Source organism: Oncorhynchus clarkii, chromosome 19 (genome assembly GCF_045791955.1).
Source record: "Oncorhynchus clarkii lewisi isolate Uvic-CL-2024 chromosome 19, UVic_Ocla_1.0, whole genome shotgun sequence".
NCBI lineage: Eukaryota > Metazoa > Chordata > Actinopteri > Salmoniformes > Salmonidae > Oncorhynchus > Oncorhynchus clarkii.
Genome location: NC_092165.1, coordinates 24,407,892 through 24,430,765, shown reverse-complemented (window position 1 = coordinate 24,430,765; position 22,874 = coordinate 24,407,892). Strand labels below are relative to the sequence as shown.

The following is a 22,874-nucleotide window of genomic DNA, read 5'->3' as shown; positions in this document are numbered from 1 at the left end:
CACCCCCCCCTCCCCCCCCCAAAAAAAAAAAAATCCTGAAGAGTTCCTATAGCTGCAATATCAGGATTGTTGTAAGAGGACAGATTCAATTCCAATTTAGTTTAAAACAGATCAAAATTTATATTTTATTTCAGCAGAAAGAAACAGCAAGTGAACTGACATTACCTCAGTATATTATAAGTGCATGACCACATTGCATACAGTATCTCACAATTGAAAGAAAGAAAACCCTCTTCCCAAAACCCTCTGCAATAAAGCAGATAACGTTCACTCTCCCTTTACAAATAAAAAAGGCCTTTCTTACGCTCCTTCTAAGAAATCGTAAGAATAAAAAAACCTAACCAAAAGGTTTCTTTTTAATAAAAAATCAATTTGGGGTCTAACCAATACCAGCTGTGGAGGAAGAAGAGAGAGATGGAGGTTGTGATTGAATCAAAGCAGTTCCAGAATGCTCTGCAACACAAAAGGATGTGATTTTAACACCTGTCATCGCATGATTGGTAAAGAAAAGGGCTCAGGAGGCCCCCGTTCTCTCTATAGGCGTCCTTATCAGTCCCTGCAGGGAGGTCCCATTAACCTGCACCTTGGTGGCTAACCGTGTCGCTAACCACGCTTAGATTAGCACACACACACAGGGACAACATACACTGAGTCTGAGAGAGACGACTTAGTAAACAACAAAGCAAAAATGCTTAAAATGAGGTCAGTGAAGCCTCTGGAATAACATGAAAATGATCTATGGATTAGGACTGATGAAGGAAAGACAAAAAGGTGAAATTAAATGGATAAAATCTGTGTGGCTAAAAGTGAACATAAGGCTATGCACAAACGTAGACATTCAGGAACAGTAAAGGAAATACAAAATGTATAAGATCTTACCTTCATTGCAGAAGCGGCCCTTGTATTCTGTTTTGGAGCAGTCGCACATTGGTTCCCCATCCACCACGGTGCAGCTCCCACTGTTCTCGCACGGGTTCTCGGTACAGCGGCCCTCCGACTCCAGACGAACCCTCAAGCTGCTGAGGAGAACTGGTTCCGTGTTCCCGTACTTCAGATCTGAGATTGTTCCTCTGAAGGGTGGGGCATCACGTGCTGTGGGCAGCGTGAGCGCTGACGTACGGATGTCCAGCGGCACGCCACCCAGGAACAGATCGCTAACAATTTTCATGTGCTGGCGGCTACCTCCGGTGGGCCGCACCTCGTCCGCCTTGACCTGGCCGTCCAGCCCCAGCACCGTCCGCAGGCCGTAGCGGCTCAGTGTGGCAAAGTGCCAGCTGCTGTCATTGACCCGCTTGTCGGACACCACGGCGGTCTCGGCGCAGTCGATGCTGAAGCGCAGCTGCAACTTGCCCTCCACGACCATCAGCTGCAGGAAGTCGCAGTAGCCACTGTCGTCGAAGTAGAGCAGCAGTGCCGTGGACACGTCTGTCTTGAACTGGAAGCTGAGGTCGCTACGCGTGCTGGCGTCCCAGCGGAGGTAGCGGGCCCACTGGCCGGGGGCCCCTGTGAACTCCAGGCTCAGACACACACCCAGGAAGGCCGAGAGCAGCAGCTGCAGCCTCGCAGACAAGCCCAGCACATCCATGGTCAACAAGGAGGAGGAAGAGGACGAATGAGTTTATATTCCTGAAAGCTTAGATAGCATTGGATTTGATTTAAAAGTCTTAGAGTAAGTATCCAATTCTAGAGGGAGTATCCACAGTTGTATCCAAAAGTGTACTCAGATATGTTTGACACTGCTGAGAGATTTAATACAAAATCAGCAGGGAGTTGGGTGGTAGTTGGGATAACAGTCGTAGGTAGGCTAAGTAACAGTCGTAGGCCATGCACATGAGTAAACTATCCAATCGCTGACAAGCTATGGACAGTAGGTAGAATTGCAGATGCCTTTCCTCCTAGTTAAAGAAAGGAGGAGGGAGAGAGAGGAAAAGGGGAGAAGAGTCTAAACTAGTTTCTCCTTCTGTTGGGAAGGAAAGTTTGACCTTTGTAATCCTTTAAAGTCCAAAGAGATTGCTATGGGTAATCATGGCGTAAGGTCCGATTGGACTTGCTCTTCTGGTTGTCAAGGTGATCGGGACGTCCTTCTTCATGTTGCCTGCTGGAATTTGTAGTTCACAGGGGAGCCTCTGGATCTCCTCAGTTCCATCACTGTCAGAAACAGGAAGCATAGGATTTACACACAGCACACACAACATTGATATTCAGACCATCTGGAAAAAAAACTGTGGTTTTCAGACACAGATTGATATTTTACAACAGGCCTTTTTTCCCCTCACTACTATTTCAGCAAGAGGACCCATCTTTATTGATTTCACATTTGTCCAAACTGCTAGTGATGGTCATTCCGAGTCTTTTTGGTGAGCAGGATCATGTAGCTATGTTCATGTAAAAAAAGCTGTTTATTTGACTCCCAAACGGTTCTTCATTCAAAATGTTTGAGAATCAACCAAAAAAACATGAAAAAAATTGCAAATCTCTAATGTAAAGCCTCTAATGTAAAGCCTCTAATGTAAAGCCTCTAATGTAAAGCCTAGTGATTAGTGCTTTTTGAGTTCGGTTCGGTTTTGGTTTGATTATAAACAAGTATCACTGTTTTTTAGACATTAAATGCACTATGCATTACAGATGTCGAATTTTAACTTAAACACTTTTTTGTAGCAGATTATTTTCCTGATGCATCAGGAAATTCAAATGAGCCTCGGGAATGGCTAAGATTAGCAGTTAATTTTCTCTTCATGTGGGGGGCAATCGAGTCATTGGGATTAGGGCTGCTATCTTCAAATAATATTCTCTCTCGCACGCTCTCTCTCAAACGATATAGGCCTAGGTCCCATTACTGCAACATTCAAATGTACAGAAATATCTGAAATGCAGCCATACACATCAACAACCGTCCTTTTATATAGCTTAATAACACAAGATAGATACTGGTCTCCACTAATCTACGACATACAAAGGTTGAGTGTATCGTAAGGTTTACGAATTAACTGTCAAAATTGAGTTCAATCATGGCCCGGGGTGGGCTAGAGGTTAGGGTCGCTTCCTTCAGTGTGCACATAGGCCTATGGTGTCCGCGTGGGTTTGATGATTTCGCCCCAAGCCCTTTTGGCACAAATAACACAGTCTCCCAAATGACTTGATGTAGTTACACATTTCAAATATGGACAGTCCAGGATTATTTAAACTCTTGATCTTGATAAGCTTAGAGGCTGCATGGCTTCACCCAGGTGGGTGCTACAAGTTTGTTTCAGAGGAAGTTTACCAAGGAGTCTACAACAGAGGAGGGCAAGAGGTGACGTGACCTCTGACTTGTTTCCCTCCCGGATCTGGCCATCATTTACCCCCTGCTCAACCCTTCAGCCGGGCTCAGTCGGACGAGATGTGGACTGCACAGGTGAGGAAGGTACGCATGGAGAGCGGATCGGACACAACGGCGTGACCTGTTGGACTTACACCTGCCTCTGTGTATGACCGTGGAAGATTTTCCACCCAGAACTGTCAAAACTAGCAAATGTTTTGTTTTGTTGTTTTAAGGGCGTCTTTGAGATTATTACTATATTAAAAAGTGCTATAAAAATGTAATCTATTCATATTATTATTATATAACATTAATAATAAATGACCATACCAGACACTTTTGGATAACATAAATAGTGAACAAATAAAATACTAAAAATACTAACACAACATTAGTTTCCATTCATACAAAGTGTCAAGTAAATTGCCACAGTAGATTTGCAATGGTAAATGAGGGGATTATTTCTTTATATTGTACAGAATGCGTGTTAAATAGATAAATCGCCCTTAGTCTGTTCAAAAGGACTATGTTGTTCCGATGACAATGCCAACCAGAGGGCGAGCATATGGGGCGGCAGGTTAGAGCGATGGACTAGTAACCGAAAGGTTGCAAGATCGAATCCCTGAGCTGACAAGGTAAAAATCTGTCGTTCTGCCCCTGAACAAGGCAGTTAACCCACTGTTTCTAGGCCATCATTTAAAATAATAAATAATGTTCTTAACTGACTTGACAAGTTAAATAAAGGTTTAAAAAAATATTGAATGACTTTGGTTGCAAGCAGGACTGAGGCAGAGGTGAAGTGATTGGACTCACTCTTTGCCAAAATAAGCTCAATGGCCTTAATATGCGTCAACCTTCCTGCCTGTGGGTCGACTCCCATTGTTAGGGCGGAGACATGAGCATCTTGTCATTATATACAGATCTCTGACTAAGGAAGCACAACATAATCTTTTAGGGAGCAGTATAGGTGACCAGTAATGGTTCCAACAGCTGTGCAGGTGAATTCCGCGCATATTGATGGTTTAACGAGACAACAATTGGCGGTAATCTAGTGCCATCATCGCAATAGGCCCCTTGTTATTTGATTATATTCCAATATGATTAACCAATATTATTAACCTATCAATAATCACATAATAATAGGTGTGAAAACCAATAATCTACTGTTTGTGTTGCCCTGGCTAAATTGATGAGTTGATTTGATAAACAATCAACTTTCCTCCAGAGTCGATGATCGCTAACGTTTTATAGTTAGGCTATGTATAATTTGCAGAGGTGGGTAGAGTACTGAAAACCTGTATTTAAGTTAAAGTACTGTTACTTGGATTGTAATTTACTCAAGTTAAATTAGCCTTAAGTACATAAGTAAGAGTAACAAAGTATCCAGTAAGAAAACTACTTCAGTACTAGTTACACATTTAGTTTGGTTATTTTTAGTGTAACATATTTGACGTGAATTTAATATTAAGACCTGCCAGCACTATCTTGCAGATGTCCCCCAGCACAGGTACACACCAATGAAGACTGACGTCAAACAAGGTACGTGGGCTGTACAATTTCAACTACGTTCATTCAATGTTGACTTAATATCAATGTGAACAATGTCATAAAAAGGTATATGGTACTTGAGACATTGGATTTTGTTTACAATTTCAATAGCATTAATGAAAACGTTTTTCACAATATCATTTCAAGTACATGTGATGTTGAATGCATATTATACTGAACATATATAAAAACGCAACATACAACAATTTCAAAGATTTTACTGAGTTAAAGTTCATATAAGGAAATCAGTCAATTGAAATAAATGCATTACGCCCTAATCTATAGATACAGATATCCATCTGCTGATCACACAGATACCTTAAAAAAAAGGTAGGGGTGTGGATCAGAAAACCAATCAGTATCTGTTGTGACCACTATTTGACTCATGCAGCATGAGTTGATCAGGCTGTTGATTGTGGTCTGTGGCATGTTGTCCCACTCCTCTTAAATGGCTGTGCGAAGTTGCTGGATATTGGCGCGAACTGGAACACGCTGTTGTTCACGTCAATCCAGAGCATTCCCAACATGCTCAATTGGTGACATGTCTGGTGAGTATGCATGCCATGAAAGAACTGGGACATTATCAGCTTCCAGGAATTGGGTACAGATCCTTGCGACATAGGGCCATACATTATCATGCTGAAACATGACAGCGGGTGAATGGCACGTCAATGAGCCTCAGGATCTCGTCATGGTATCTCTGTGCTTTCAAATTGCCATTGATAAAATGCAATTGCGTTCGTTGATAAATCTAGATAAGATAAATCTAGGTAACTGAGGTGATTTGGTCAAATGTAACGGAGTAAAAAGTCAGTTACTTTCTTCAGAAATTACTTGAGTAAGAATACAAGTAAAATACTAGTTTCTCCGAAAACTCAAAGGGCAGTAGTAGACCAGACTCAAACCCATGCCTGGTCTTGCACGTGTGCCGTTGTCAGCGGTTGTACTGGCTGGACCACACAGGCACTGCGATAACCATGAATGTATGTCACCTATTGGTTGCCTTGAACATATAATAAAACAATTGATGTAATAAATATGGATTTTCCTTAACAAAAATGACATCTAACCCCTACAAATAGGGTCCATTTAATCCCCATAAGAATTCACACGAGACGCGCTTTAACCTGCAAGTAGCTTACACAGGCTACTTGAACTAACCCCAGTGGACCTGAAGTCTAAGTTATTTTAGCCTACAAACACCGCTTCCATCTGCCCCCTGGCGACGATTCTAATTATTTCTTACTCACCAAGCAAGGAGTTTTTGTACGGAGGTCAACGAGAGTGTCGAAATTTGGCTTATTTGATGGAATATACTTTTTGTAATGGTTAGGTTGTTAGGAGTATACTTGATATAACTAGAACAAGTGACATCCCGGCAACCTTTTGAAAAACGACTTTATATCGAAGTTGTGCCTGGTCGCCACTAGTTGCCATAAAGTCATAAACCCGCCTATTTCTACAATTTATCTTCTTAAAATGTGATTTTAAACCTAACCCTATCCTAAAGTTAGTTTAGACTTTGTGGCTGTGGTAACTAGTGGAAACCGTTGTGCCTGTTGTTCACACGCGTATCTGCCCTCTCGTTGGTTAGAATGGTTCAACCTAATCTTGTCTCCTCCTGCCTTCCATTTTTGAAGATATGTATTTTCATTGTTATAGGGCCACTAGAGTATCTGGTCAATATAATCAAAGATTATGGATTTACTGACAAGAGACATGTCTCTCCGTACAAACAAAGGGAGTCGTGTCACGCCCTGGCCATAGAGAGGTTTTTATTCTCTATTTTGGTTAGGCCAGGGTGTGACTAGGGTGGGCATTCTATGTTCATTTTCTATGTTTTGGATTTCTGTGTTGTTTGGCCGGGTGTGGTTCTCAATCAGAGGCAGCTGTCTATCTTTGTCTCTGATTGAGAACCATACTTTTTTTCTGTTTAGTGTGTTTTGCACCTGATGGAGCTTGTTATTTTGTTGCTTGTTGTTTAGTGTTCAGCTTTACCATTAGAATGACGAACACGTACCACGCTGCGCTTTGGTCCTCACACCTCCTTCCACCAACGGCCGTTACAGAACTACCCACCACCAAAGGACCAAGCAGCATGGTAAGGAGGAGCAGCGCTATCTGGAGAAATGGACACGGGAGGAGATACTGGAAGGCAAGGGACCCTGGGCACAGGCTGGGGAGTATCGCCGTCCACAGGAGGAACTGGAGACAGCTAAGGCTAAGTGGAAACACTATGAGGGAACACGGCTGGCAAAGAATCCCGAGAGGCAGCCCCAAAACTTTTTGGGGAGGGGGGGGGCACACGGGGAGTGTGGCAGAGTCAGGTTGGAGACCTGAGACTTGTGCTTACCGTGGCGAGCATGGGACTGGTCAGGCCCTGTGCTATGGGGTGAAATTGGAGGTGAGCGAAGGAAGCGAAGCAGAAACAGTGAGGGAGTTGATGGGGAGATTGGAGGAGACAGCAATGAGAGAGCTGCTGTGTTGGTGCATGAGGCACGACATTCGCCCGTCGGAGTGTGTCCTCGATTTGATGTCACCTGAGTCAGCTCTCCTTACTCGTCCTGAGGTGCGTGCTAGCCGTCTGGTGAAGACTGTGCCAGCCCCACGCACCAGGCCTCCTGTGCGCCTCCCAGCCCTGCACGTCTTGTGCCAGCTTGGCGCTACAGATCTCCAGTACGCGTTCTGAGCCCGGTGCGCTACTTTCCAGCTCCCCGCATCTGCCGGGCTAGGGTGAGGATCCAGCCAGGACGGATGGTGCCAGCCCTGCTCTCCAGACCTCCAGTGCGCCTCCTTGGGCCAGGATATCCTGCGCCGGCTCTAGGCACGGTTTCCCCAGTTCGCCAGGAGATCCCAGTGCGGCCTGTTCCAGCTTCCCGCACGTGCATTGGGCATTCACGTGGGCATTCAGCCTGGAAGAGTGGTGTTAAGGCTACGCACCAGATCTCCAGTGCTCCCACACAGCCCGGTCTATCCTGTGCCTCCTCCACGGACCAGGCCTCCAGTAGGTCTCCCCAGCCTGGTGAGTCCTGTGCCTGTCTCCTGTCCGGAGCTGCCAGAGTCGCCCTCCTGTCCGGAGCTGCCAGAGTTGTGTGTTTTGCACCTGACGGAGCTGTTTCGGTGGTTCATTTGTTGCTTGTTTAGTGTTCAGCTTTACCATTAAAATGACGAACACGTACCACGCTGCGCTTTGGTCCTCACCTTCTTCCACCAACGGCCGTTACACGTTATCCACACAGCAGCATGGCGGGCTGTCTGGCTGCCACCTATCCTTTCTTTGGATTGGTGGATGTATCTCATTATTGTAATCCTTTTTTGAATATTCAATGAGAGTTGTTGACATCAAGCAACTGTATTCAATGGAGGGACCAGTACGAAGACAGTATGAAAATGTATGCACTCACTACTGTATGTGGCTCTGGATAAGAGTGGCTGCTAAGGGACTAATGTTTAAAAAAAAAAAAAAATCTATGCTACTAGCCTCATGAATATGCATGGCCAAGTGTTTTTTCTCAAAGTTGCCGGGATGTCACGTGTCCTACTTATATCAGTACACTCCTAACTTAAGCATTATGAAACTTCTATTTGATCCAATTAACCTCACGCAGCAAATAAACCATTCATTTTTTTTCACCATACAAAATCTCCTTGTTTGGTGGGCAAAACAACCTGCTGAGCTGGGCCTCACTTCCTCTCTCTCTCTGATATAATGGATTATCTGTGGTTCTCTGTCTCCGGACAAGTAGGCACGCCAAACTATGTAGAATGTTGGCCTGTTGGAAACTACATCACACAGTTTGGACTTGATTTATGTGATTTATCTCTATAGAAACTGCAGTCAGAAAATGAGCATTGAGCTCCCTGAATTTTTTTTATGGAATTCAAATAACTGAACCGACATCCGTCAATTAGGCTAGTTGTTTGAAACCCCCAAAATAACAGACATTTCGGTTAATCGCTAAGCAAACGTAGGCTGCCATGCATTATGTCAGATTTTGAAGATTGTGATATGCGTGTTCAAACAAGATATATTTTTTTACAAACTGCAAACATTTTCGTGGCCCCGAATGAAACGCTTTCCTCACTTTTGTTTCTGTAGTAAGGATTCATCACCTTCAGAGAATGACTGTTACTTCTATGCAGATAATCGTTGTTTGACGCTAAAAAGAAAAAAAGCAGTTAAGTAGCACTATGCAAATCAGGGAGCCAAATAAACGGCTCTTTTACCGATGCGATTCTCGTCGTTCACCAAAAAGAGACGTACGTTTGCAAACGAGCCATCACTAAACACTGCTAAGGACATGTGAAGACATGCCAATTTGGAAACACAGACAAATACTGTACTATTGAACCATAACAAATAAAATAGCAGGATCTGTGTGCATAATTCATTGTATCTGATGTTAGAGATACAATTACCAGTCACCAAACCTAATTAAAAGTGGCAGTTTTTTCCCCTCTGTAAAGGTCTAGGCCCTATCTGTCATCTGCTAGGAAAATTAGCACCATTATTCTGCTGGCAGCCCCCGACTATCAATCAGGCCAGCAGAGATGGCCCTTATCTGATGGCCAGGGGAATGAACGGGGCTTTCTGCTGACTGCACCATACAGATGGACTGAGAGAAACCACAAAACAAAGGAAGGAGAGACACTAGAATACTAGAGACCTAAATACGCAGGGCCAGAGACAGTAGAGACCCCAATGCCTAAACAGGTACAACGTCTAGAGAGACCATGTGACCATGTGTTGGACAATTCCCTCCATTTCTCCCCGGTGAACTTATTCTTTGCGTCAAGATTGTTGCTAACATGTTTCCTAACCTAACTATCCGATCATTAGCCCCATCAAACATTGAGTTTTGTAATATTAAACACAAGATTCAGGGTCTGGTTGATGTAATTTATTTAGAAATGTTTGTGTTTAATTCTATCGCCAATCTGTTCTAGGCTAGCCTACTGGAAATGCATTTTTACGGGCCAGATTTCTGTATTTTGGGACTATATCAACAATTGACTAATTAAAAAAATACCAAAACATAGGGTGGAGTTCTCCTTTAATGTAACAGTTTATGCCAGGTCCTTTTAGGATTCATTCATGAGAGCTGTCCTCGAGGTAACAAAATACACACTAAGTTGACCCACATTTCCATCTATCTTGAGACACAGATAAGGTTCTAGATAACCATAGGCTTGCACTACTCCAAAATGCAGAGATAGAGAAACCAAAAAGACAGAGAAATTGAGATCGATGGACAGAGAGAGCAAGCGAGTGAGAGAACCACTGTCTCCACTGCTCCCCAACCCAAATAGAAGACAGGGTGTACAGTACGCCAGCGCTACTCTCAGACACACAGTCAAATCCCTGCTGACATATCAGCTTGATGTGTGTCATCGCTGGGATATGCTGCTCTGTGACACTGTAGTGATGTAATGACAAGCCAGCGTCTGGCCATCAGCAGCCTGCCCCACGACCAGAGATATCTACAGTAGCCTACACTCACCAGGAACACACACATAGAAAGTTTGGCTTCTACCCAGTATGGTTTAGTATACCTATCCAGGCCAGTTAAACGCAGCTATATTTCTCCCCCATGTTGAGAGGGACTTCAAGTATTACGATAACAATAAGCAGGGTTAAGTTCCACCGCCCCATACAGAGGGTAACCGAATAGGCATCTAACCTAATAGGCACCCTGTGTCCCTGCCAACAGTCTCAGCCCTCGGCTCGGTACCACAGGACAAAGGCCCCAGCAGTCAGCATGGGCCCACTGGACCGGAACACACTGGGCGGGGGGGGGGGGGGTCTCGTAACTGATACTTCACCCTGGCAGTAGCCCACACACCTTCTCCCTGCTGTGTGTGTGTGTGTGTGTGTGTGTGTGTGTGTGTGTGTGTGTGTGTGTGTGTGTGTGTGTGTGTGTGTGTGTGTGTGTGTGTGTGTGTGTGTGTGTGTGTGTGTGTGTGTGTGTGTGTTCTTTTGTTGCAGGTGGATGGGCAGGGGTTAAAAGGCTAAACTGCATGGACCATTGTTCCCATTGATAGGAGTCCGCCGCTCCTCACAGGGAAGACACACACAGGGACAAAAGCAGCCGGGGTTTGGCCTCCCATTAGAAAACAATAAGCGGAGGGATGGAAGGCAGGGGAGGGAATCTGAGAGAGCCATGTTAATAAGAGCGGTCTCTTCATTGGCCCTGACTGTCAAACAGACACACCTCACTGATGTGTCTAGTACCACTGCAGGTGCATTGAGTACACACACTGCCGTGGCTTCACACACACTCTGGATGCTGGAACAAAATGTCCTCTGTGGCAGTCAGCTGATATAACGGAAGAGGAGGATGCGTTCTCTCTCTCTCTCACACACACACACATTTTACTGTGAGATTCTCCAATTTCCCAGTCCTCCACCAAACATCTCGTCCTCCATGCAGACTTTACACACACACACACACCCTATAAACAGTGAGTCACCTATATCCCTGCTTCCAACCGACACACACAAATATACACACACCTTCGCTCCCCTGCAGTACACACACTTTCTCTCTCTCTCTCTTTGATGTGGAGGGGGTACACAGTCCTGGAACGGTGTGTGGATGACATCACCACCAATACGGCAAGCCAGAACTAAACCAGTCATGTGTGTGGGATGGGTATGAGAGAGCAAGAGAGAGACTAATAGAGGGGAGGATGTATTTTCTGGTGAACAGACACAGTCTAAATCATTATTGTCTAATGACTAATCTAAGAGCATTGGGGGAAAGCAAGGCTCCCCCTAAATTGTTCTCACCTATCCAATTTAGTTTCAGTGATGAGCAAAGGAAGGGATGGGGAGAAAGAAAGGAGAGGGAGGATTTGTCTATTTGTACAGACTGGCTGGCACAGACTAAATAACACACTTTACTCAATTGTGTCCGACATCAGCAATTACAATGAATAAGACCAGATACAGAACAAATAATACACACACTATGTTTTGTTACATCGTTATTATTAAGAAAGAATGGGATGAGAAAGTAGCGACGGAAAGAAGGGAAGGGGGAGAGAGGGAAGAAGGAAATGTATTTGTAACAGTATTTACACAGCCACACAGACAGGTACAGACAAACAGGTACAGCCTAAATAATCATTCATGCTACAGCATTCAGTGGGTGGAGGCAAAGTTCCCCACCATGTTGCTAACACCTATCCAATTTCGTCACACTTGTGATCTAAAAAAATGGAGGGGGGGATCCATTTGTTAATATATCCTACCAGCTACAGACAGACAGGCAGAGACATAGGTGCATACTGGTGCACAGCCTGGGTAGAAGGGAAAAATTGACAGATTGGTCCATTTTAGAATATGATCAAACGGACATGATTTCACCAGTTTCACCATAAAAAAGGGAGTATAGGGAGAAAAATACCCCCCCCCCCCCCAAGTATTGTAGTATTTCAGTGGGCACAAGTGGCCACAGCCAGACGGGCAGAGCCATGAGTCCAGCCCGGTGCCCAGCATGGGTAGAGAGAGTGGGCATTCAGCTCTCTGCAGGAAGAGAGACAGAGACACACCTCCTCTGGGTGACGGGGGACGGAAGGGAGGGGAGAGCCGTTCTGCTGCAGCACCTCTCTCCTGCATTACATCACCCCCACACTGCTACACACACACACACACTGCTAGCAATATACTGCTGCCACACACACATGCACACACACACACACACACACCCACCCACCCACGCACACACAAACACTGCTAGCAATATACTGCTGCCACACACACACGCACACACACACTGCAACGATGCTACCAACACTAAGCAATCAACCGAGGTCTGCATCCAAGAAAAACCATGTTTGATTTATCTATCGTTCTAAACGATTAATAACACCCCGTCTCCTGCATTACATCACTCTACTGCAACACTTGCTCAGCCAAACACACACACACACACAGTTAATGCATATGCTGGGCCAGTCCTCACACCATAGAGAACATTACTGTTTAAATTAATCTAGTTGATCTTTATCTTCATTTATCTAATTCAAATAATCCTTAACCTGCATTACATCACTCTGCAGCAACACACACACACACAACCAATACTAACCCATGTCTACATGCATGTATAGACATACTATGAATAATAATGCTGGTGATATTCTTAATCATTTCACTACTCTACTTCTACCATACATCATTCTGTAGTAACATCTGCATAGTAGGGGAAGACTCAGCATGCACCCCAGAGAACATATAGTAAACACCTTTCATTTGACAAAAGTAAAAAAATCTATTTTATATTTGTTATAAATGGTGCAATAGAATTAGTTTTTATTATTATTGTTAGTATGTTGCTTTACATTTACTATATAATCTCTTGCACCCTCAATTTTGTTTCGGTCATTTGACACCTATGTGTAATTCGTCCTTGTGTGTGTGTGTGTGTGTGTGTGTGTGTGTAGTTTTACGCACACATACGCACACGCACACCAACAAGTATATGCACGCGAGCGAGCGCGCGCGCACACACACACACGCACACAACAAATAGGCCTGTACAAAATGAATTAGATAAAATTGCAGGGCCTTTCTCAGAAGCATGAAATTACTGTGAGCTGTTGAACGTCGTTTTATTTAGGAAGGCATGACGCAATTTCTACAACCGGAGAATATTTTTCCTCCCTCCGCATCTTTAATCACGCCCGTTAAATATGTTATTATTTGAACTACATTACATTTCGTGTGAAATAGGCCTACGCATTCAGACAAACATAATAGGACATTTTTAATCTGCGTCAAAAATCTGTTAGAATCATCATACAATTTGAAACACTGTTTTGTATTTATTTATATGGAAAAAGGAGCATCCTCAATGATATTGTGAGTAGTAGCCTATTATGTGAGTAATATTGTTCCCCCTCTCCCGCCCATACGGATTAACGTTACCTTGAGAGCCCTTGGCCGTTTTCGGTTGATTTGTCAGAGCAGTTAATCGCCTGCCAACCAGCGCCCAGAAAGCAGGACAGCCAAATTAAACCACGCACCAACCACCGCCCGGCACCCCGCAGACAGTACAGCCAAATCACACAACCGCACAATAACCACAGGAGCAGGGCAGGGAATGCGCATAGCACGACCGCATAGTGTCTTTCTGTGTTGGCCTAAATGGGAGAAATGTCGATTAGCCTAGGCCTACTTTCATGAAATTATTTAATAACACAAATATGTATTTTTATAGTGGCTATCATATTTTATTTAACGGGCATTTAGGCCTAATAGTTGGGTGTAATAATATCCGTGGAAAACATTAACGTAAAACAAAAAAGTGTATATTTTGTGGGGGGGAAAAAACGGCATTTTATCTAGATAAAATATTGTTTTCTTATTAAATGGTGAATCATGTTTTTTTTATGTACCAATAAAATAAAACACTGAGAGAATCTCTATTTCAACTATAATTCTATAGTAGTGCATTGGACTGCCGCTACCTTTTAGGCCTTGCTTGCTGTGTGAGAAAAGAGACGCATTTCACAGGGGTCACGCCCATTTCTGAGGCATTTCTGCCCGTTGAAAAAGCCTGATAAGGAGTTTTCCCTGCATTCTGATGTATTCACTAAGCCTATTACATTGTAAATCCCAAACATCGAACGTGTGCCACAATGATAAATTAACTTCAAACGTCACCAATTCTGCTGGCAAATTGCAGTGGATTTTATTATTATTTCATCACGACTGGCGAAGGTGCTGATCAGACCTTTATTGGAGAAAAATCATGAGGTCAAAACGTGACAATTTTAACCACCATTTTGTGATCTCTTATATGATTTTCCTACAGTAATTGATCTATTCCTGATTTAAGACAAAAACATGAAACTATAAATGGTGTTCAAATGCATGATTTAAAACAAAGATGCAGGGAGATAATAGTGGCGTTATATTTCTACTGCAAAATTGTTGTCTCTTTTTGTGAGCTGTTAGATATTGATCATCTCAAATCCAACATGCATTCTTCTAAAATGTGAGAGATTGGCTGCATTACATGGTTCATTTCAAAGAAGAAAAAAACACCAGCGTGTTCATACATGTCAGATTTCATGGAGATCACCAGCACCCTAAAAACACCCTCCCTCGACGTTCTGCAGAGCTCACGAGCTCATTTGATTCCGTAGGGAACGAATTCTACCCGCCGTCTAAAAAAAATATCACGTTTCCTGCGTTATTTTTACAATCCAAATACAGACTCATCTGATGATAAATATTTGACTCTAACGTGTTACATTATTGTTTCCGGTTGTATGGTATGTTTTGTCTGCTACAAATGAACAACCCATGTCTGTGGAAAAAAATGTCCATACGAAGACAACAATGCTTTCTTCTCCACGATATTCTAAATGGAGATGGGTCTATTTCGTTAAAATGAGCATACACGAATTCATCTGTAAAATAATATAATTTTAGAGGGAAAAGGTTGGAGGGGAGGCCAAATGTCTGGTCTCCATTATGGTGTCTGCAGTGTAGGGGCAATCAATGGAACATAGAAGGTCATGTCCCCATATCAAATTCAAAGCAGCATTCCCATGTCTGAATTGTCTTTTATCTCACAGTATCAAAACAGACATATTTTTTTGTCTTATATTAGACATAACCAATCTGTTGTTTTCCCTGACTATGCAGAACCGGTTCGTTAAATGAATTTGTTTACTCTGAACCGTCATTGACATTTTAAAATAGCCCCATGCACGCTGACGGTCGAAAGACACTGGACACTCCTGTATCCATTATTCAAAGCTACTTTTCAGGCGATAACTAAATGCGTGGTTTGGAAGAGAGTCGTAGCCTAAGCAAGCATTTATTTAGTGTCATTTTTGCTTGTTATGATGCCTATAATGCTCTGTGTTTTATAAAAGATGAATAATTCCGATTATAAATATTGCCTGTGGCCACGAGCTGAGCGATGTGACCGTAATTCTGTCAGTCCCGCGGGGCTTGTCCATGCCTGTCACCCTGGCCTCGTTGACCGGGGAATGGGCAGAGAATCACCCGAGCCGTCATGGCCGGAATGCCCCATTTATAGGCCTACCCGTAAACCACCCTGCAGCAAAAGCGACCTTATTCGTCGATATCATTATGTTTCCAGTCAATTACTAGTATAGTGCAATGCTTAGTTTATGATTAGGTAGTATTGACCACATGTCGACGTTCTCAACGTCCCAACTTGTTCCAGAATGTCGACAGCCGAAACTACAAACATGTTCAAAATGTCTACTTTAACATCCCCATTCCAATCCAAAGGTGTTCGGAAGGAACGATTAGAACTATATTTTGGATGTTTGCTAGTCATGACAAGAGGAGCCTTTTGGCAAGTAGAAAATAGAGCACGACTGACCTTAGTTATGGGATAATATCCAATGCTTAATAATCCGACAATAAACTCCGGTAATGTTTAAATCCAGGTTCGGTTAAAAAAAAAAAAAACGAGTAGAATGAATAAACACGGTGCCGATTAAAGCGATACTTCTGACACAGTACCATACGTTAAATCGGGGCTATTGGGCTGTTCTTTCCTCTGTCTCTCTCCGGTCGGTCTCCGCTACAGTGCATCACAAGAGCCGCGCGCTCGATCCGTGCGACTGGCGACGGATCTCGGGATGTTCACACACACTTTGCACGGGTCCGCCCTCTCCTGGTCTCTCCTCAGCACCACCTCTGCGCGCGCCCCATTTAAAGGCGTAGTCTGGGAGAGACACAGCAGTGAAGGCATGATTTTCACAGAGTATGCCGTGGCGTGTGTGTCTGGAATAGGCTACAGTTAAAAAATTGGTAGAGACGGTAATATTTGCATAGCTTGTGTTGCACAAACAGAGTAATGTGGAAAAGTTGCCTAATTACTAATTTCTTCCTTAACTGACAATTATATGGTTTACAAAGAGATGCGCAAACCCAAAACGCACCTCCAGATAGGCCTACATAGCCTATTTGTATTAAAACATTGAAAAATAAACGTTTTGTATAAAACTGAGACACTTGGAAGAGACTGCCTGCGCCTGGCGCTGCGCTTTTTCATATTCCAGACACGTGGGTGGATCTCAATAGACTGTGGAAGATTTCTCTCCTGGCCCCTTTTTCCTTCAACTGATCTCATAGAACGGGACAGGTGAGTAAAATAATAATAGGCTACCTACCTCCATAGCCGGCCTCCGCCATATTACTTTCACCTATCCTGCCTTTATTTCAGTGCAGATCAGTGCTCTGACAATGTCTCATAAATGGATGAATAAAGTAATTCAGATTGAAATAATTGAATAGATTTCATTGAATTATATTGATGAAGTAGAGCAGAGTGGAAGCCACTTCAGACTACGGAGAGGCAAGCTTTTAGCGTGAGGCAGGCCTACAACCTCAGAGCTGAACTCAAAAGAACACCACGTGGAGCAGGACCATGGAAAGCACAGGCCTTGTCACAATCGACAAGATAATAGCTATTCTAAAACGGAGAGTGACACAGACAAACATATATATTTTTAAAAGGCCCAGTCACACACATTTCCTAGGTGGCAAAGGTCCGGATGGATAATGTAATTTATTTGTTTGCGACTCCAAACGGTTCACACCCCTCTTGTTGGCGGAGAGAACATTTTGCGGTTTTAAATCTAATTTCCTGCAGTTCTATGCATTCTTCCATGTCGTATGTTTGTTTATATGATACCAGGGGTCGAAGCCTGGGCGAGTAATTTTTTTTATCTGTGGTCCAGTTGAGTATGGAGGTCATAGGCTAATACCAAGCACGAGTTCAGCATCTAGACCTACTCTTAGCCCAACCATAATATCTCGAACAACAGGTGTTAAACATGACATAGACCCATAGCCCAAATGATCCATCACAAACCTGGCGGATTATTTAATTGAACCTCGGCCCCAGCCATGGATCGAACTCTGCTGGCCGGCAGAGCAAAGCCGCTCCAAAGCTCCATGGCCATGATGGATGGATCTGCTGAGCGGCTGCGCCGGTTCACAAACACTCTCACAGTCACAGTAAGCATGTTAGCTTAGCAGCATCTCCCCTCTTTGGAAAATACTGTGCAGCATGGGGCCCAGGTATTGTATATTTGATTTTGTTGTCAATTAACCATTTCTTTATGGATTTGGATTAGTGCTTGATGGTATTGTCTTGGGGCCAAGAGTCAGCCTCTTGGCAGAGGTAACCAGGTTTTTGGCTAAAATGTTCATAATGGTGTTGCCCTTAAAGGTCATGAACAGTCCAAATCATGTTTTTCATTCATGCAAGAGTCATGCCAAACAAGAGATTCATTTTTTTTTGTTAAATTCAATGTTGTTTAGGTTGCTTTGCGTGTCACCAAATTTGCGTGACATGATTTTACTGCAACACTGCATCCAAGTTTCTTGACATAGGCGTTTCAAAGAGCTGTCAGTCAAGGCGAGCTCATGAATATAAGCTCCCTGTCCACTCAGCCTGTCTTTTCAAACTTCCTAGTTTTTAGTCATGAAAGAAAAACATACTTTTTTAAAATGTTGAGCATTTCTATCACCTCAAAAATATTACGAATTATATTTTAATACCTCAAAAGGCTATTTTAAATGGGAATCAGAATGACTGTTCGAGACCACAGGACTAGTGGAAGCAACAATATTGCTCAGTATTTGCATAATTTATTTATACAGTCTTTTTTTGCTGATCTTTATCAAGGCTGCCAATAATTATGGACCTGCCTCTATATGTATTACCATATAGGCTCGGGGGGTGGCCTTTACTTCTATAGCCCATAGAAACACATTGAATAACACATTAATAAATGGCAAAACAGAGTCAACAAATAAAACATGAGGAATAAGGTTTAAGTGTCTGTCCTTAATCTAGGAGATATAAAGAAAGCTCAGAAAATATTTTGTTTTTTGGATTCAAATTTGACACCTTTTTTCTGTTGGCACAAAACTACCTCCATTCTTAAATAAAAAATTCAACCAGTACCTTGTTACTTTTAGATTCTTATGAGGGTCGTAGAGCAAAACAGAGAACACCATTGTGTTCGTGTGAGAATTATCTTTCCATAGGTTAGATTTTTGTAGGCCAAACCATTTGGTCACTACAGACTTTATAGTGACTAGACCGATTTTCGGGAATGTCTCATGGTCTGACAAACACTGCTGTAGCTCATACACCTTCCACCACAGATGCAGAAGGCCGCCATTGGAAGATGAGGTAGATTGAGACAGAGCTCATGCAACATATCTCTACTTTAAATTGATGGATTACGATGGGTATTTTTTTAATTATGTTACTTAGATTGCTTGGGTGCATCAATAGACTTATTAAAAAACACAATTAGGCCTACATTTTTACCGAAAACCAATTCAATGTTCAATGATTGATACTAATATGTTTCTTAAAATCAATTTAAAAACATCCCACGTGTCTGTGCGTGCGTGTGCTGGAAGGTGGGTGGGTGTGTTCTGGCACAAAGGGACTAACCATGCCCACGCCTCCAGATTGTGTGGCCTTACTGCAGGACCCAGGGGGCGGCATGACACACTGCCCTCTACTTTTGCTTAGGGCTGTAATTTAAAAATATATATTTTTATTTATTTAACCTTTATTTTATCAGGGAGTGATACTGAGACCAAGGTCCTTTTACAGATGAGCCCCGAATTACATAAATTACAGAATATACATACATCAAAATATAACTACAATATACAAGTATAAATAACAAGGTGCACGAAAGCGAAAAGCTGATTTACCTAACTCAGTAGAGACCAAAGGAATTTCGAAAGTTAGCCATCCCTGCAAAGATGATAGGTACAGTGTGACTATTTGTAAAAAGTGCTTTTTAAATGAAAACAGCAATGTATCAACCTATGTGACATCAAAGAGGGCCCACCAACTTTCTGGTAGAGATGGCAGTTATGAGTACTAAAATTGTCACCCATAATAAAGTGCAGTGTGCTATAATAAACTGCATCTAACAGCTTTAATGAAGTAGCAGCTGCGTTTAAATAGAGGATGTCGCCATAGTCTAGGACTGATAGGAGCGTTGACTGAATAATCTGCATTCTACTATTTAGCTTAAAGGTATTTAAAAAAATATTCCCCTCATCAATCTACACATAATAGATTGATGTCTGCAAATAAAAAATAATAACGGAATATCACATTTACATAAGTACTCAGACCATTTACACCTTTGGCAGTGATTACAGCATCAAGTATTTTGGGGTATGACGCTACAAGCTTGGCACACCTGTATTTGGGGAGTTTCACCCATTCTTCTCTGCAGATCCTCTCAAGCTCTGTCAGGTTGGATGGGGAGCATCGCCGCATATCTATTTTCAGGTCTCTCCAGAGATGTTCTATCTATCGGGTTCAAGTCCGGGCTCTGGCTGGGCCACTCAAGGACATTCAGAGACTTGTCCCAGGTCGTTGTCCTGTTGGAAGGTGAACCTTCGCTCCAGTCTGAGGTCCTGAGCAGGTTTTCATCAAGGATCTCTCTGTACTTTGCTCTGTTCATCTTTCCTTCGATCCTGACTAGTCTCCTAGTCCCTGCCGCCGAAAAACATCCCCACAGCATGATGATGATGATGCCACCACTACCTTCACCATTGGGATGGTGCCAGGTTTCCTCCAGACGTGACGATTGGCATTCAGGCCTAAGAGTTCAATCTTGGTTTCATCAGACCAGAGAATCTTGTTTCTCATGGTTTGAGAGTCCTTTTAGGTGCTTTTTGACAAACTCCAAGCGGGCTGTCATGTGCCTGTCGTGGCTTCCATATGGCCACTGTACCATAACGGCCTGATTGGTGGAGAACTGCAGAGATGGTTGTCCTTCTGAAAGGTTCTCTCATCTCCACAGAGGAACTCTAGAGCTCTGTCAGAGTGACCATCATGTTCTTGGTCACCTCCCTGACCAAGGCCCTTCTCCCCGATTGCTCAGTTTGGCCGGGCGGTCAGCTCTAGGAAGAGTCTCGGTGGTTCTAAACTTCTTCCATTTATTAAGAGTGATGGATGCCACTGTGTTCTTGAGGAACTTTAATGCTGCATAAATTTTTTGGTACCCTTCCCCAGATCTGTGCCTCGACACAATCCTGTCTCGGAGCCCTACGGTCAATTCCTTCGACCTCGTGGCTTGGTTTTTGATCTGACATGCACTGTCAACTGTGGGATCTTATATTGACAGGTGTGTGCCTTTACAAATCATGTCCAATCAATTGAATTTACCACAGGTGGACTCCAATCAAGTTGTAGAAACATCTCAAGGATGATCAATGGAAACAGGATGCACCTGAGCTCAATGTCGAGTCTCATAGCAAAGTATCTGAATACTTATGTAAAAAAGGTAATTCGGTTTGGAATTTTTTTATACATTTGCTAACATTTCCAAAAACCTGTTTTTGCTTTGAATTTACTCGGTATTGTGTGTAGATTGATGAGGAAAACGTGTTATTTAATCCCTTTTAGAATAAGGCTGTAATGTATACAAAATGTCAAGGGGTCTGAATTCTTTCCGAATGCACTGTATTATGCTAAAATCATTATTTTAGTTAGTTATTCGTTAGTTAGTTCGTTAGTTATTTTTATGCACTTTAGAGAACAACGTACACTTAGTTTTACCTGCGTTCAATACACATTTCAGATCAACAAGGTTGTCACGACTTCTGCCGAATTTGGTCCCATTCCTTGTTCGGGCAATGTTCGGCGGTCGACGTTACCGGCTTTCTAGCCACCGCCGATCCACTTTTCATTTTCCATTTGTTCTGCCTTTGTCTTATCACACCTGGCTTCACTCAACCAATTCCTTGTTTATTATTTAATCCTCTGTTCCCCATGTTGTGTTCGTGAGTGATTGTTTATTGTAATTCGATCCATGTTTGTGGGCTATCATTTGTTGCCTTGTATATTTGTATTTTTTGAGTAAAGTACTTTGATTACTCATATCTGCTGTCCTACGCCTGACTCCCTACACCAGCTACACATAGGACCACTATAAATGTTTTTCTGTAATATCACAAAGGCAGACTGTAGTTTGAATAGAGGCTGGTCAAACCGTGGGGGCATACACAACAGTATCATCAGCATACAAGTGCAGGTTACAATTTTTCAATATTGGTAATTGTTACCAATTGTTACTCTAACTTCCATATGACGCGCCCTGCTTTCGGAAAATCTGATCATGACTCCATTTTGTTGCTCCCAGCCTATAAACAGAAACTAAAACAGGAAACGCCCGTGCTCAGGTCTGTTCAACGCTGGTCCGACCAATCTGATTCCACGCTTCAAGATTGCTTCGATCACATGGACTGGGATAGGTTCAGGATAGCGTCGAACAACAACATTGATGTATACGCTGATTCAGAGTTTATTAGCAAGTGCATCGGTGATATTGTACCAACAGCGACTATTAAAACCTTGCATGTATAGAGACAAAGTAGAGTCGCAATTCAACGGCTCAGACACGAGAGGAATGTGACAGGGTCTACAGTCAATCACGGACTACAAAAAGAAAACCAGCCCCGTCGTGGACCCAGATGTCTTGCTCCCAGACAAACTAAACAACTTCTTTGCTCGCTTTGAGGACAATATAGTGCCACCGACACGGCCCGTTAACAAAACCTGCGGGCTCTCCTTCACCGCAGCTAACGCAAGTAAAACATTTAAACGTGTTAACCCTCGCAAGGCTGCCGGCCCAGACGGCATCCCTAGCCGCGTCTTCAGAGCATGCGCAGACCAGCTGGCTGGTGTGTTTACGGACAAAATCAATCATTCCCTATCCCAGTCTGCTTTTCCCACATGCTTCAAGAGGGCCACTATTGTTCCTGTTCCCAAGAAAGCTAAGGTAACTGAGCTAAACGACTATCGCCTTGTAGCACTCACCTCTGTCATCATGAAGTGCTTAGTGAGACTAGTCAAGGATCATATCACCTCCACCCTACCTGACACCCTAGACCCACTCCAATTTGCTTACCGCCCCAATAGGTCCACAGACGACGCATTCGCAATCACACTGCCCTAATCCATTTGGACAAGAGGAA

At 43.1% G+C, this 22,874-nt stretch overlaps 1 protein-coding gene across 1 annotated transcript in view; it reads right to left on the bottom strand.

Annotated features, from left to right (window-relative positions):
• LOC139374953 (neurexin 3a) overlaps nt 1–16,427 on the bottom strand; it is a 447,428-nt gene extending 431,001 nt beyond the window's left edge. The window contains exons 1-2 of the mRNA XM_071116227.1: nt 16,219–16,427; nt 880–2,148 (exon numbers count right to left, since the gene is read on the bottom strand). Of these exons, the coding sequence (XP_070972328.1) occupies nt 880–1,585 (706 nt within the window). The 5' untranslated portion in view covers nt 1,586–2,148; nt 16,219–16,427. The remainder of the gene's footprint in view (nt 1–879; nt 2,149–16,218) is intronic.
• Nucleotides 16,428–22,874: the final 6,447 nt, after the last annotated feature.